Source organism: Bos javanicus, chromosome 5, assembly GCF_032452875.1.
Source record: "Bos javanicus breed banteng chromosome 5, ARS-OSU_banteng_1.0, whole genome shotgun sequence".
In the NCBI taxonomy this organism is placed as follows: domain Eukaryota; kingdom Metazoa; phylum Chordata; class Mammalia; order Artiodactyla; family Bovidae; genus Bos; species Bos javanicus.
Window position 1 is genome coordinate 6,747,948 of NC_083872.1, and position 13,514 is coordinate 6,761,461.

General features: G+C 38.1%; 1 protein-coding gene across 2 annotated transcripts in view; it reads left to right on the forward strand.

Moving 5' to 3' along the window:
* The window catches only part of ZDHHC17 (zinc finger DHHC-type palmitoyltransferase 17), a 100,081-nt gene that overhangs the window by 67,272 nt on the left and 19,295 nt on the right, over positions 1-13,514 (forward strand). For both annotated transcript variants that reach the window (XM_061415572.1, XM_061415573.1), the window contains exon 9: positions 13,136-13,278. In XM_061415572.1, the coding sequence (XP_061271556.1) occupies positions 13,136-13,278 (143 nt within the window). The remainder of the gene's footprint in view (positions 1-13,135; positions 13,279-13,514) is intronic.

A 13,514-nucleotide genomic window follows, 5' to 3' on the forward strand; every position in this document is an offset into this window, starting at 1 on the left:
GGAAGATGGAGTAGATGTAGTTTTCCCTATTCCTTCCTTCCAAGTACAACTAAAAAACCTGGATATTATGTACAAAACAAATATAGGAAGACTGAGGATGGAGAGAAGAAGCCAGAGAGTTAGGGAGCTAAGGATCCAAAGGGTAACGTGGTGGTGAGTTCCCTCCTTTTTCTTTTTTTGCTTCATATTTTCCAGAAGAGAAACTGACAAAGCCAACAACCCAGAATCATGAATGGGTACAGACAAAAACAGCTCCCCCAAAAGCTTGCCCTTAAGCCAGAGACCACAAAAGAGACAGCGTATTTGGCAAGGTAGAAATTTTTAGAAAATAAATTTCTGCTACAGCCAGAAACAACAGAAAAAGCTGTGGACCCACCCTGACTCATACCAGCAAAGACCCAGCTTTCCAACCTTACCACACTATAATGATGGGCCCCAGCTTCTCTCCTGGGGTGGTGTCAGGGAAGGTCGAGTAGAGAGCCGGGATTTTTGTCCCCACTGGCTGTCAGTGAGGTCCCATCCCCTGCTGTGTTAGTGGCGATCACATAGGAAACAGGAATGAGGCACTCCCAGCCAGGGAGGGCACCCATGGAGGGGGACCGGGGACTTGGGAGCCCCACCTCTGCCCATAAATACTAAGGAAACCCCTCCTCAGTGTCCGTGAAGGCCTGCTCGGCATCCTGGACTTCACCTCACCTGCCAGTAATGAGAAGGTGTCCCCCTGCCTGCATCAGAGGAATCCACACGAAAGGCTTAAATACGCCCCAGTGTCTCATAATACCCCAAACGTCTAGGTTTCAAACAGAAGTTGTTCGTCAACACAAGAATCAAGATCTGACTGAATGAAAAGAGAATCATTAGATGCCAATGTAATATCGAAGATGTTAGAATTATGTGACAAAAGATTTTAAAACAATCATCATAAAAAGCCTTCGGTGAATATTTATGAACATACTTGAAACAAGTGAAAAATAGAGGCTTAGTGAAGAAATAGAGATATAGAAATAGACTGTAAATAAGAACCAAATGGAAATTGTAAAACTGAAAATTAAAATAATCAAAAATTTTTTAAAAAGTCAGTGGATGAGTTCAACAGCAGAAGAGAAGAGAGAAGAATCAATGACCTTGAAGACAACAAAAGGAGATAAACTGATGAAAACAAACTAAGAGAACCTTAGGGGCCTGTGTTTATAACAGTATATCTGACACTGATATGATTGGAGTTCCAGAAGAAAAGAGGGTGGGGCTGAAAACGTGCTCAAAGATATAATGGCCAAAAAGTCCCCAAATTTGGCAAAAGACAGACTTGTAGGTTAACAAGTAGAACAAACCCTGAACAGAGTAAACTCAATAAAATCCAAACCAAATGTATCATAGTGAAACTTCTGGAAAGTAAAGACCAAGAAATAAAAATCTTAAACACCCCTTAGCAGTAGGGATAAAACCAGTAACAGTGGATTTCTATTCAGATGCTGTACAGGCAGGAGCAGCTGCTGCATTTTCCAAATGCTGGATGGAAAGAATTATCAATTCAGAATCCTATGTCCAGTGAAAATATGTTTCAGGAGTGAAGGAGAAGAACACATTTTTAGATAAAAGAAAAGTCAGAATTTGTAGACCTCAGTCCTGCCCTGAAAGTGGCTAAGAGACATTCTTTAGAGAGACGGGAAGTGATAAAAGAAAGGCTCTTGGAACATAATATCAAGTAAGCAAAATTACAGGTAAATACAGTAGACTTTCCTTATTCTGCATCTTCCAAACTATGTTTGACAGTTGAAACAAACATCACATTATTTTGCCGTGGATCTAAATGCATGTAGAGAACTGATTTGAGACAACCTATATTGTAAACGGGTGAGGACAGAGGAATAATAACGGAGGTAAGGTTGCCACACTTCACTTAGATTGGTGAAATGATGACACCAGTATACTGTGATAAGTTATATTTATATTGTACTTAGAATAACCACTAAAAAAGCTATTCAAAGAGATACAAATTCTGAAAAGCTTTTATAGATAGTTATGAAAAGTTTTTCAGTAACTCACAAGAAGGTAGGAGAAAGAAATGGAAACAAAAACAGAACAAATAGAAAACAAAACTGGAGAAGGCAATGGCACCCCACTCCAGTACTCTTGCCTGGAAAATCCCGTGGGCGGAGGAGCCTGGTGGGCTGCAGTCCATGGGGTTGGTAAGAGTCGGACACAACTGAGCGACTTCACTTTCAATTTTCACTTTCATGCATTGGAGAAGGAAATGGCAACCCACTCCAGTGTTCTTGCCTGGAGAATCCCAGGGATGGGGGAGCTTGGTGGGCTGCCGTCTATGGGGTCGCACAGAGTCGGACACGACTGAATCGACTTAACAGCAGCAGCATCCTAACATATCAGTAGTTAGAGTAACTGTTTGTTTGCTAAGTTGCTTCAGTCACATCAGGCTGTCTGTGACCCTCTGGACTGTAGCTCTCCTCCGCCCATGGGGTTCTCCGGGCAAGAATCCTGGAGTGGGTTGTCATGTCCTCCTCCAGGAGATATTCCTGACCCAGGGATCGAACCCTTATCTCTTAAGTCTCCTGTATTGGTTCTTTACTCCTAGCGCCACCCGGAAAGCCCAGAATAGCTATATACATGGTCTAAATATACCAATTAAAAGATATTGGCAGTGTGGATTATCCATGACTCAATTATATGCTGTGTGTGGAAACTCACTTCACCTACAAGAATATTGGAAAGTTGCTTATATAGGCAAGTAGCAGAATAGAAATGACGTATGATTCCAAAAGCAGGCAAAGACAGTACACAAAGGAAAATTCCAGGCATATCTCATTTTATTGCGTTTCACAGATATTTCTTCTTTTTTTTTTAACAAGTGAAGTTTTGTGGCAAGCTGCATCAAGTAAGTCTTGTTGGTGCCAGTTTCAACAGCATTTGCTTATTTCATGTCACATTTTGGTAATTCTTGCAGTATTTCAAACCCTCCACCAGCAAAAAGATTATGACTTGATGAAGGCTCAGGTGATGGTTAGCACTTTTTAGCAATTTTTTAGCAATATTTTTAAATTAAAAGATATGCTTTTTTTTAGACATAAGGGTATTAATAGACTACAGTATAGTGTAAACATAACTTTTTAAAATTGAAATATAGTTGATGTCCAATATTATGTCAGTTTCAGATGTAATGCATAGTGATTTGACATTTGTATACATTATGAAATGATCACATTAAGTCACATTTATATATATAGGATATATATATAGGATCACATTTGTTCCTATATAAATGTGTTATAATATTATTGACCATATACTTTATGCTGTGTATTACATCTCATGGCTTATTTATTTTATAACTGGAGATTTGTACCTCTTAATCTCTTTGAGCCGCAGCCCCTTCCCCTCTGGTATCTCTGAGTCTGTTTTTGTTTTGTTTGTATTTTTAGATTCCCCATGTAAGTGAGACCACGTGGTGGTAATATTTGTCTTTCTCTGATTTATTCCACCTAGCATAATACCTCTCAGTCCATCCATGTTATCACAAATAGCAAGACTTCATTCTCTTTAATGGCTGAGTAATATTCCATTGTATATGTAGATCACGTCTTCTGTATCCATTCATACATCAATGGGCACTTAAGTTGCTTTTATATCATGGCTACAGTAAATAATACTGCAGTGAACACTGAGGTGTAAATATGTTTTCTGTTTAGTCCTTGGGTTTTCTTTGGGTAGATACCCAGAAGTAATATTTCTGGGATGTGCGGTAGTTCTGGTTTTAACTTTTTGTGGACCCTCCATAGTGCCTGTACCGATTTACAGTTACACCAGTAGTCGGCAAGGATTTCCTTTTCTCCCACTCCTCACCTGCATTTGTGCTTTTCTCGTCTTTTTGATGATACCCACTCTTACAGGTCTGAGGTGGCATCCTGTTTGGGTTTGGTTTGCGTCTCTCCGGTGAGTGGCCGGCGTGCCCGTTTCTGTGAGCGCTGCACTGTTGTGGTGGTTGTACCTTCGCAGTATAGTATGAAAGCAAGGAAGGTGATGTTCTGGCTTTGTTCTTCTTTCTCAAGATTGCTTTGGCTATTCAGGTCATTTGTGTTTCCATACAAATTGTAGAATTGCTTGTTTTAGTTCTGTGAAAAGTGCCTTGGTATTTTGATAAGGAACACATTGAAACTGTAAATTGCCTTGGGTAATATGGTCATTTACAATTTTAGTTCTTCCAGTCTGTGAGAATGGTATGTTTCTCCATTTGTTGTGCCATCTTCAGTTTCTTTTATCAATGTCTTAACAGTTTTCAGAGTACAAATCTTTTACCTCTTTGGTTAGATTTATTACTAGGTATTGTATTCTTTTTGATGTACTTGTAGATGGGATTGTTTTCTTAATTTCTCTTTCTCATGGTTTGTTATTAGTATGTAAACCAACAGAGTTTAGTTTTAATTTTATATCTTGTAACTAAATTCACTTATTAGATCTAATAGATTTTTGGTGATGTCTTATATATAGCGTCATGTTATCTGCAAACATTGACAGTTTTACTTCTTCCTTTCCAATCTGGATTCTTTTTTTCTTGTCTCACTGCTGTGGCTAGGACTTCTAATACTGTGTTCAATAAAAGTAGAAGAGTGTGCATCTTTGTGTTCCTGATCTTAGAGGAAATGCTTTCAACTTTTTACTATTGAGTATGCTGTTACCTGTGGGTTTGTCATATATAGCCTTTTTTATATTGAGATATGTTTCCTCTATACCCACTTTTGTTGAGATTTTTATCGTAAATGTTGAATTTTGTTAAAAACTTTTTATGTATCTACTGAGATAATCATATGATTTTTGTTCTTCAGTTTGTTATTGTAGTGTATCATGCTGATTGGTTGGCTGTTTGGGTGGCCCCAGGTGGTGGTAGGGGCAGTGCTTGGGGTGTGCTGCCCGGATGGAGGGTGGGGCCAGGTTCTGGGGACCAATAGGCTAGAGGGAAGATTCTAAAACACTGCTTTCCAACCCTAGTGTTAGTGAAAGTGAAAGTTGCTCAGTTGTGTCTGACTCTTTGTGACCCCTTGGACTATACAGTCCATGGAATTCTCCAGGCGAGAATACTATAATAGGTAGCCTTTCCCTTCTCCAGGGCATCTTCCCAGCCCAGGGATTGAACCCAGGTCTCCCGCATTGCAGGTGGATTCTTTACCAGCTGAGCCACCAGGGAAACCTAGTGTTATTAGGGTAAAAGAAGTTCCCCAAAATAGCTGCCGCCAATTTTTGTATATGTAGGGGTCTTTTACTTGCTTTCTGCTGCTCCAGAGGACTCTTCAAGCTCAGCTAGTACATCTGTTCCAGGCTTCTAACCATTGCCTCTTTGTGCTAGTACTTCGGAGCATCTGAATTTTGTCCTTTAAAACAGAATCTCTGTTTCCTGTGGACCTCCAGCTCTCCTGAAATGGATCCTGCTGGTTTTCAAAGCCAAATGTGTGGAAGCTTTTCTTCCTAGTATAGGAGGGGACCCCTTGGCTGGGGAGCCCCACATAGGGTTTAAACCACTTCTTCCTTGGGGAAGACCTCTAGGATTGTGATTCTCCTTCCATTTGTAAGTCCACTGATCCTGGAGATGTGAGCTCGGATTATACTGTGTTCACCCCTTCCTGCCATCTCATTGTGGTTCCACCTTTATTTCTTTAGTTATGGTAAATCTTTTCTGCTAGTCTTCAGGTTATTTTCCTAGAGAGTTGATCTGTAAATGGTGATAAAGTACTTGTATGCTGAAAAATTTTAAATGCCAATGAAAGAAATCAAGGATGATCTAAGTAAGTGGGGAGACTTATTGTATTCATGAATTGGAAGATTCAATGTAGTAAATATATCAGTTGTTCTCGAATCCTGGCATTTTTTTTTTTTTTTGGTGTAACCAAAACTTACTTGGAAAGGCAGTAGACTTAGAATACCTAAAACAATTCTGAAAAAGAAGAATCACTGCCTGCAGTTTTAACACCTGCTATATAGCTTCAGTTGTCAAGACTCGGTAGTCTTGTTGCTGGAGGAATAAAATAATCAGTGAAACAGAATAGAGAGCCTAGAATTAGAACCATGAAGATGTGCCCGCAGATGTTTGACAGATTTGTAAAAACAATTCAGTGGATGAAATATAGCCTTTATAACAATTCATATTGGAACATCTGGACATGCATAGGCAAAAAAATAAACCTCTACTCAGACCTCATACTGTATTAATAAATTAACTCAAAACTGTTGAAGACTTAAATGTAAAATGTAAAACCTAAAAATCTAGGGCTACACAGAGATTTGACATAAAAAGCATGATCTGTAAAGGTAAAAATTGATCATTCAGATTTGAATCAAAATTAAAACTTATGTTCTGTGAAAGACCTTGTTATTAAAATGAAAATGAAGACTACAGACTGGGATAAAGAATTTACAAGCCACATATCCAGCAAAGGGACTAGTTTCCAAGATATATTAAGAGCTTTCAAAACTCAAAAGTGTAAAATCAAATAATCCAATTAGAAAATAGTTTAAAGAAGAGACATTTTTACCAAAAAAGGTATAAAGTGACAGGCACATGAAAAAATATTCCAACATCATTTTAGTCATTTGGGAAATTCAAATGGAAACTGCAGTGACTTACTGTTATGTACCTATCTGAATAATTGCAGTAAAAAGTTACAGCACCACCAGATGCTGCTGAGGATGCTGAGAGACTCAGACATTGCTGGCAGACATGTAAAGCAGTACAGCACCCTGGAGAGCAGGTCAGAACACGCAGTACCATACAACCCAGAAATCATACTCTTAAGCGCTTACCCCAGAAAAATGAAAACTGACGTTCACGCAAAGATTTGTATGTGAATGTTCATAGCATTCATACTCATATATTCATAATATTCATTCATATGTTCATAATAGACCCCAATTGGAAACAACCCCAAAGTCCTTCGGTGGGTGAATGATTAAACGAACTAACACATTCATTCTGTGAAATATTCCTCAGCAATAAAAAGGAATGAACTAATGGTATGTGCAGTAACCCAATGAGTACCCAGAAAATTATGATGAATGAAAAGCCAATCCTGTAATATTACGTACTGTATAATTCCATTTATATAAAATTCTTGAAATGACAAAATTATGGAAATGTAAAACAGATTAGTGATTGGCAGGGGTTTATATGGGGATGAAGGGTAAGGGATGAGGGAAGTTGCTTTAAAGGATGGAAATATTCCTTGTAGTGAGGAAAATATTCTACATCTTAATTCTGTCAGTGTCAGTATCCTGGTTGTGATATTATAATACTGTTTTGCAAGATGGGAACTCTGGGTAGTGAATACTTGGAATCTGCCTGCATTTTTTATTAAAACTGCCTGACCCACATCTCACATCATACTTAGTGATGAAAAGCTGAAAGTATATCTTTTAAGATTGGAATGCCCACTCTCGCCAATTTTAATTCAACATTTTATTCCTGGACACAGCAGTTTAGAGAAGAAAAAGAAATTAAAAGAATCCAAATTGGAAAAGAAGTAAAGCTGCTACTGTTTGTAGGTGACATTATGCTATATGTAGAAAATCCTAAAGAGTCGGGCACGACTGAAGCGACTTAGCAGCAGCAGCAGCTAGTGGAAAACTGCTAGCGCTCATCAGTGAATTTGATAAGGTTACTGGATGCAAATCTAATATATAGAAATCTGTTGCATTTCTATACACTATCAATGAAATATCAAAATGGGAAATTAAGGAAACAATCTCATTTACCATTGCATCAAAAAGAATAAAGTACCTAGGAATAAACCTATCTAAGGAGATAAAACACCTGTACTCTTAAAAAAACTATAAGCTACTAATAAGAGAAATTGAAGATGACCCAAACAGATGGAAAGGTATATGATGTTCTTGAATTGAAAGAATCGGTATTGTTAAAATGACCATACTACCCAAGGCAACCTGCAGATTCAGCACAATCAACTATCAAATTACCAATGGCATTTTTCTTTGACCCAGAATAAAAAATTTTACAGTTTCTTTGGAAACACAAAAGACCTGGAATAGCCAAAACAATCTTGAGAAAGGAAAGGGGGAACTGGGAGAATCATGCTCCCTGACTTCAGACTATACTACAAAGCTATGGTAATCAAAACAGTATAGTACTGTACATGTACAGTCCAGATGTACATGGACCAGTGGAATAGGACAGAAAGCCCAGCAAGAAACCCATGCAGTTAGGGTCAGTTATCTACAACAGAGGAGGCAGAAATATACAACGAAAGAAAGACAGGCCCTTTGAGAAGTGGGTGCTGGGAAAACTAGACAGCTTCATGTGAAAGAATGAAATTAGAACTTTCTCTAACACCATGTATAAAAATAAGCTCAAAATAGATTAAAGACCTAAACGTAGAACTGGATACTGTGAAGCTCCTAGAAGAAAACATAAGCAGAACACTCTTTGACATAAATCATGGTAATATTTTTCAGATCCATCTCTAAAGAGTAATGGAAATAAAAACAAAAAGAAACAAATGGGGCCTAATTAAACTTAAAAGTTTTTGCAAAGGAAAGCATAAACAAAACACAACCTGTGGGATGGGAGAAAATATTTGTAAATGATGCTACCAGCAAGGGATTAATTTCTAAAATAAAAAGCTCATAATAAATAGCTTAATATATTAAAAAAAAAAAACCCAATCAAAAAAATGGGTGAAAGACCTAAATAGACATTCCTCCAAAGAAGACACACAGGTGGCCGTGAAAAGGTGCTCTTTATCACTTATTATTAGAGAAGTGCAGATCAAAACTACAGTGAGGTGCCACTTCACACCAGTCAGTATATATTTGCATGTTCCCAGATTGGCAGCAGAGCACCCTGTCGCCTAATCCCACTCCCACCTATGTTCCTCTTTCTCCTGTGTGCTCAGTCATGTCCGGTTCTTTGTGACCCCATGGAACCTGTAGCCCACCAGGTTCTTCTGTCCATGGAATTTTCCAGGCAAGAATATGAAACAGGTTGCCATTTTCTCCTCCAAGGGATCTTCCCAACCCAGGGATTGAACCCATCTCTCTTACATCTCCTGCATTGGCAGGTGGATTCTTTGCCACCACTAGTCCCACCCGGGAAGCCCACTAATCAGAATGGGCATCATTAAAATGTCTACAAATAATATATGCTGGAGAGGGTGTGGAGAAAAGGGAACTCTCCTATGCTTTTGGTGGGAATGTAAATTGGTACAGTCACTATGGGGAACAGTGTGGAGGTTCCTAAAAAAACTGAAAATAGTTACCATATGATCCAGCAATCCCACTCCTGGGCATATATCCAGATAAAACTCTATTTCAAAAAGATACATACACCCCAGTTTTCATAGCAGCACTATTTATAATAGCCAAGGCATGGAAGCAGCCTAAATAAGATAAGAACGGTATATATACACAGTAGAATATTACTCAGCCATAAAAAATGAACTAATGCCATTTGCTGCAACATGGATAAACCTAGAAACCACATTAAGTCAGAGAAAGACAAACATACAAGATCACTTATGTGTGGGATCTTAAAAAGTAATATAAATGCACATCTTTACCAAATAGAAATACACTCACAGACATAGAAAAGAAACTTACGTACTGTGACCAGAAAGGATAATAGTGGGTGGGGGGAGGTAAATTAGTTATTATATAACTATGTTATATATAGTTACATAAATACACACTACTCTGTATAAAGTAGATAAACAACAAATGCCTACTCTATAGCACAGGGAAATATGTTCAGTGTCTTGTAATAATCTACAATGGTAAAGAATCTGGAAAAATATATATATAAATATTCCTTTATATGTGTGACTGAAATTACTTTGCTGTGCCCCTGAAGCTAATGCGACACTGTAAATTAACTACATCAGTTTTTAAACCATATTAAAAATTGCAGTTATTTAAAAACAAAAAGTGTAATTAAAGAACTGGATTGAATCTGGGTGGTAGAGTCACTTCAAAATCCCTTCAGATTTACTATATAATTGAAAAATTCTGTAATCAAATATAAAATTTTCTGTAGCTATAAAAGCAGCATATCACTGTTACATCTTTACAGTATTGTAATATGTGTATTAAATGGCAGCTTGAAAAACATCCAGGAATCAAACATGTAGGTTTTTCACCAGGTGAAATGAGCTGGTGTTCATGCAAAAGATTATATGTCAATGTTATGATGGCTTCATTTACAGTCAGAAACTGGGGACCAGCATACTCTCTCAGGTGGGGAGTGCACAGCCAGGCTGTGTTAAATTCTGTAATGGAATACTGCTCAGCATTCAAAAGGAACTTACTACTGATACACGAAACAAATGCATGAATGTCAGATGCATTACCTAAGTGAAAGAAACCAGACTCAAAAGACTGCATTCAGTATGATCCCTTTTATGTGACATGCGTGCAAAGGAAAAAGTCAAAGGACAGATATCAGACTATGGGCGACCAGGGCTGCGCCTCGTGGCACAAGCTGTTGTGGGGCTTGCTGGGGCTGTGCTGTGTCTTGATATTCATGCTTGTTACGCAACTGTATGTTCATCAAAACTCACAGAAGTAGACACAGAAAAGGCTGAATTTCACTGTATATAAATTCTCTTAATTTTTAATAAGGACAAACATGTGCCCATTGCTGGGGTGAAACAAATGTCTTGACTAAAAACAAACCAGATTAAAGATAGTTTTAGAAAATACTTTTTCAAATGCCACGCGTTCACCTTCTGTCGCACCTTTATGCACCCTTACTCATATACTCTTCCCAATTATATGTTCTCTAATGTCTTGATACAAAATTCACACATAATAGAGATAAAAAAGAAATTGAAAGGGTGACATTTCACAACAGCATAAAACTAAACTCTGAAGTTGATATGTTTACTTATTAGTCTAAGTTAAAATTACACAATTAGTTCACTATATGAATTACAGTGACTGAATTGGGGAAAATATTCATTTATATGAAAAAAGTGTTTATTTCATTAGAGGCCAATGGTATGAAAGGGATGCTAAAAAAATCTTGGCCTTCAAAAAGGTAAATATTCGATGAGGAGAATAATATTTACACTCTGAGCTTTGTTAGATCACAACTGTAATATCTAATTTTGTCTTCTAACGTAACTCACTCATCTCACACGCTAGTAAAGTAATGCTCAAAATTCTCCAAGCCAGGCATCAGCAGTATGTGAACCATGAACTTCCAGATGTTCAAACTGGTTTTATAAAAGGCAGAGGAACCAGAGATCAAATTGCCAATATCCGCTGGATCATGGAAAAAGCAAGAGAGTTCCAGAAAAACATCTATTTCTGCTTTATTGACTATGCCAAAGCCTTTGACTGTGTGGATCACAATAAACTGTGGACAATTCTGAAAGAGATGGGAATACCAGACCACCTGACCTGGCTCTTGAGAAACCTGTATGCAGGTCAGGAAGCAAGAGTTAGAACTGGACATGGAACAACAGACTGGTTCCAAATAGGAGTACATCAAGGCTGTATATTGTCACCCTGCTTATTTAACTTATATGCAGAGTACATCATGAGAAATGCTGGGCTGGATGAAGCACAAGCTGGAATCAAGATTGCCAGGAGAAATATCAAGAACCTCAGATACGCAGATGACACCACCCTTATGGCAGAAAGTGAAGAGGAACTAAAAAGCATCTTGATGAAAGTGAAAGAGGAGAGTGAAAAAGTTGGCTTAATGCTCAACATTCAGAAAACGAAGATCATGGCTTCTGGGTCCATCACTTCATGGCAAATAGATGGGGAAACAGTGTCAGACTTTATTTTTCTGGGCTCCAAAATCACTGCAGATGGTGATTGCAGCCTTGAAATTAAAAGATGCTTACTCCTTGGAAGGAAAGTTATGACCAACCTAGACAGCATATTGAAAAGCAGAGATATTACTTTGCCAACAAAGGTCCGTCTAGTCAAGGCTATGGTTTTTCCAGTGGTCACGTATGGATGTGAAAGTTGGACTGTCAAGAAAGCTGAGCGCCAAAGAATCGATGCTTTTGAACTGTGGTGTTGGAGAAGACTCTTGAGAGTGCCTTGGATTGCAAGGAGATCCAACCAGTCCCTCCTAAAGGAGATCATTCCTGGGTGTTCATTGGAAGGACTGATGCTGAAGCTGAAACTCCAGTACTTTGGCCACCTCATGGGAAGAGTTGACTCATTTGAAAAGACTCTGATGCTGGGAGTGATTGGGGGCAAAAGGAGAAGTGGACGACAGAAGATGAGATGGCTGGATGACATCACCGACTCGATGGACATGAGTCTGAGTGAATTCCGGGAGTTGGTGATGGACAGGGAGGCCTGGTGTGCTGTGATTCACGGGGTTGCAAAGAGTCGGACACGACCTAGTGACTGAACTGAACTGAACGTAACTCGAAAGACTTAATAGCTGCCTACAAGTCTGTGAAGGGCTGTTACGTAGGAGAGGCAATAGACTGTGTGTTGCTCCAAAGATATGGTTGTAATAGCTGTTAGAAGGAAGCAGACAGGTTTTATACTTACGAGTATTTCTAACAGACCAGTACAAATATAAAATGGTACTACAGCTGAAGTTTTAAGCCCTGTACTTTGATATGTGTTCAGAGGCACATCATCTCCATTCTATGATCTCTGGGACTCTGTAAATAAAATTGATTTTATTCTTTTACTTTGGTATTTTAATATACTATTTACATGTATCATTCAAAATATCTTCTCCAGGTTAAACATACTGTTTTCCTTATCTGATACAGCTGTTGGACCTTCAGTCATTCTGGTTGCCCTTGTCTCCTTAGATGTCAATGCACTTGTTAAAATCGGGTAGGATTATCATAAACTGTTTTTTAGCCCATCCATGTGTTAGCAGGTGGGTATCTGACTGTATAAACCCACTCTTATAACTTCTGTTCTCATTTTCCACAACTTCAACCAAGTACTTTTAAATTGTTTATTTAATACCTCTTTCTAGAACACAGACTAGCACCTTGAATACTTTCCGCACATAGTAGGTGTATTTGATAATCTCACCCCTGCTTTGTGTTTTCACAAAGGTGACAGTGATTCACACTGAGGTTACTTGAAACATGAAAAACTTTGTGTTTTTTTTTGTTTGTTTTCTGTCCAGGAATTTCGGCAGAAAGTAATGCTGGGAACGCCTTTCCTAGTTATTTGGCTGGTTGGGTTTATAGCAGACCTAAATATTGATTCTTGGCTCATTAAAGGGCTAATGTATGGTGGTGTTTGGGCTACAGTACAGTTTCTTTCAAAGTAAGTGTGTTGTTTTTAACTGTATTTTTAACCAGAAAGGTAAAAATCATAATTTGCACCTGGCTATTAATGTTATATTAATAATATAAAATGTATATTTAGAACACTGCCTTCATGTAACATGTTTGATCTTAATGTTAAAGAATTTTTGGCAAATTTATATCTGACATCTTTAACGTTTTTAACATTGTTGTGAAAAATGACTGTAAAGGTACTTTTAGTGACTAAGTCTAACA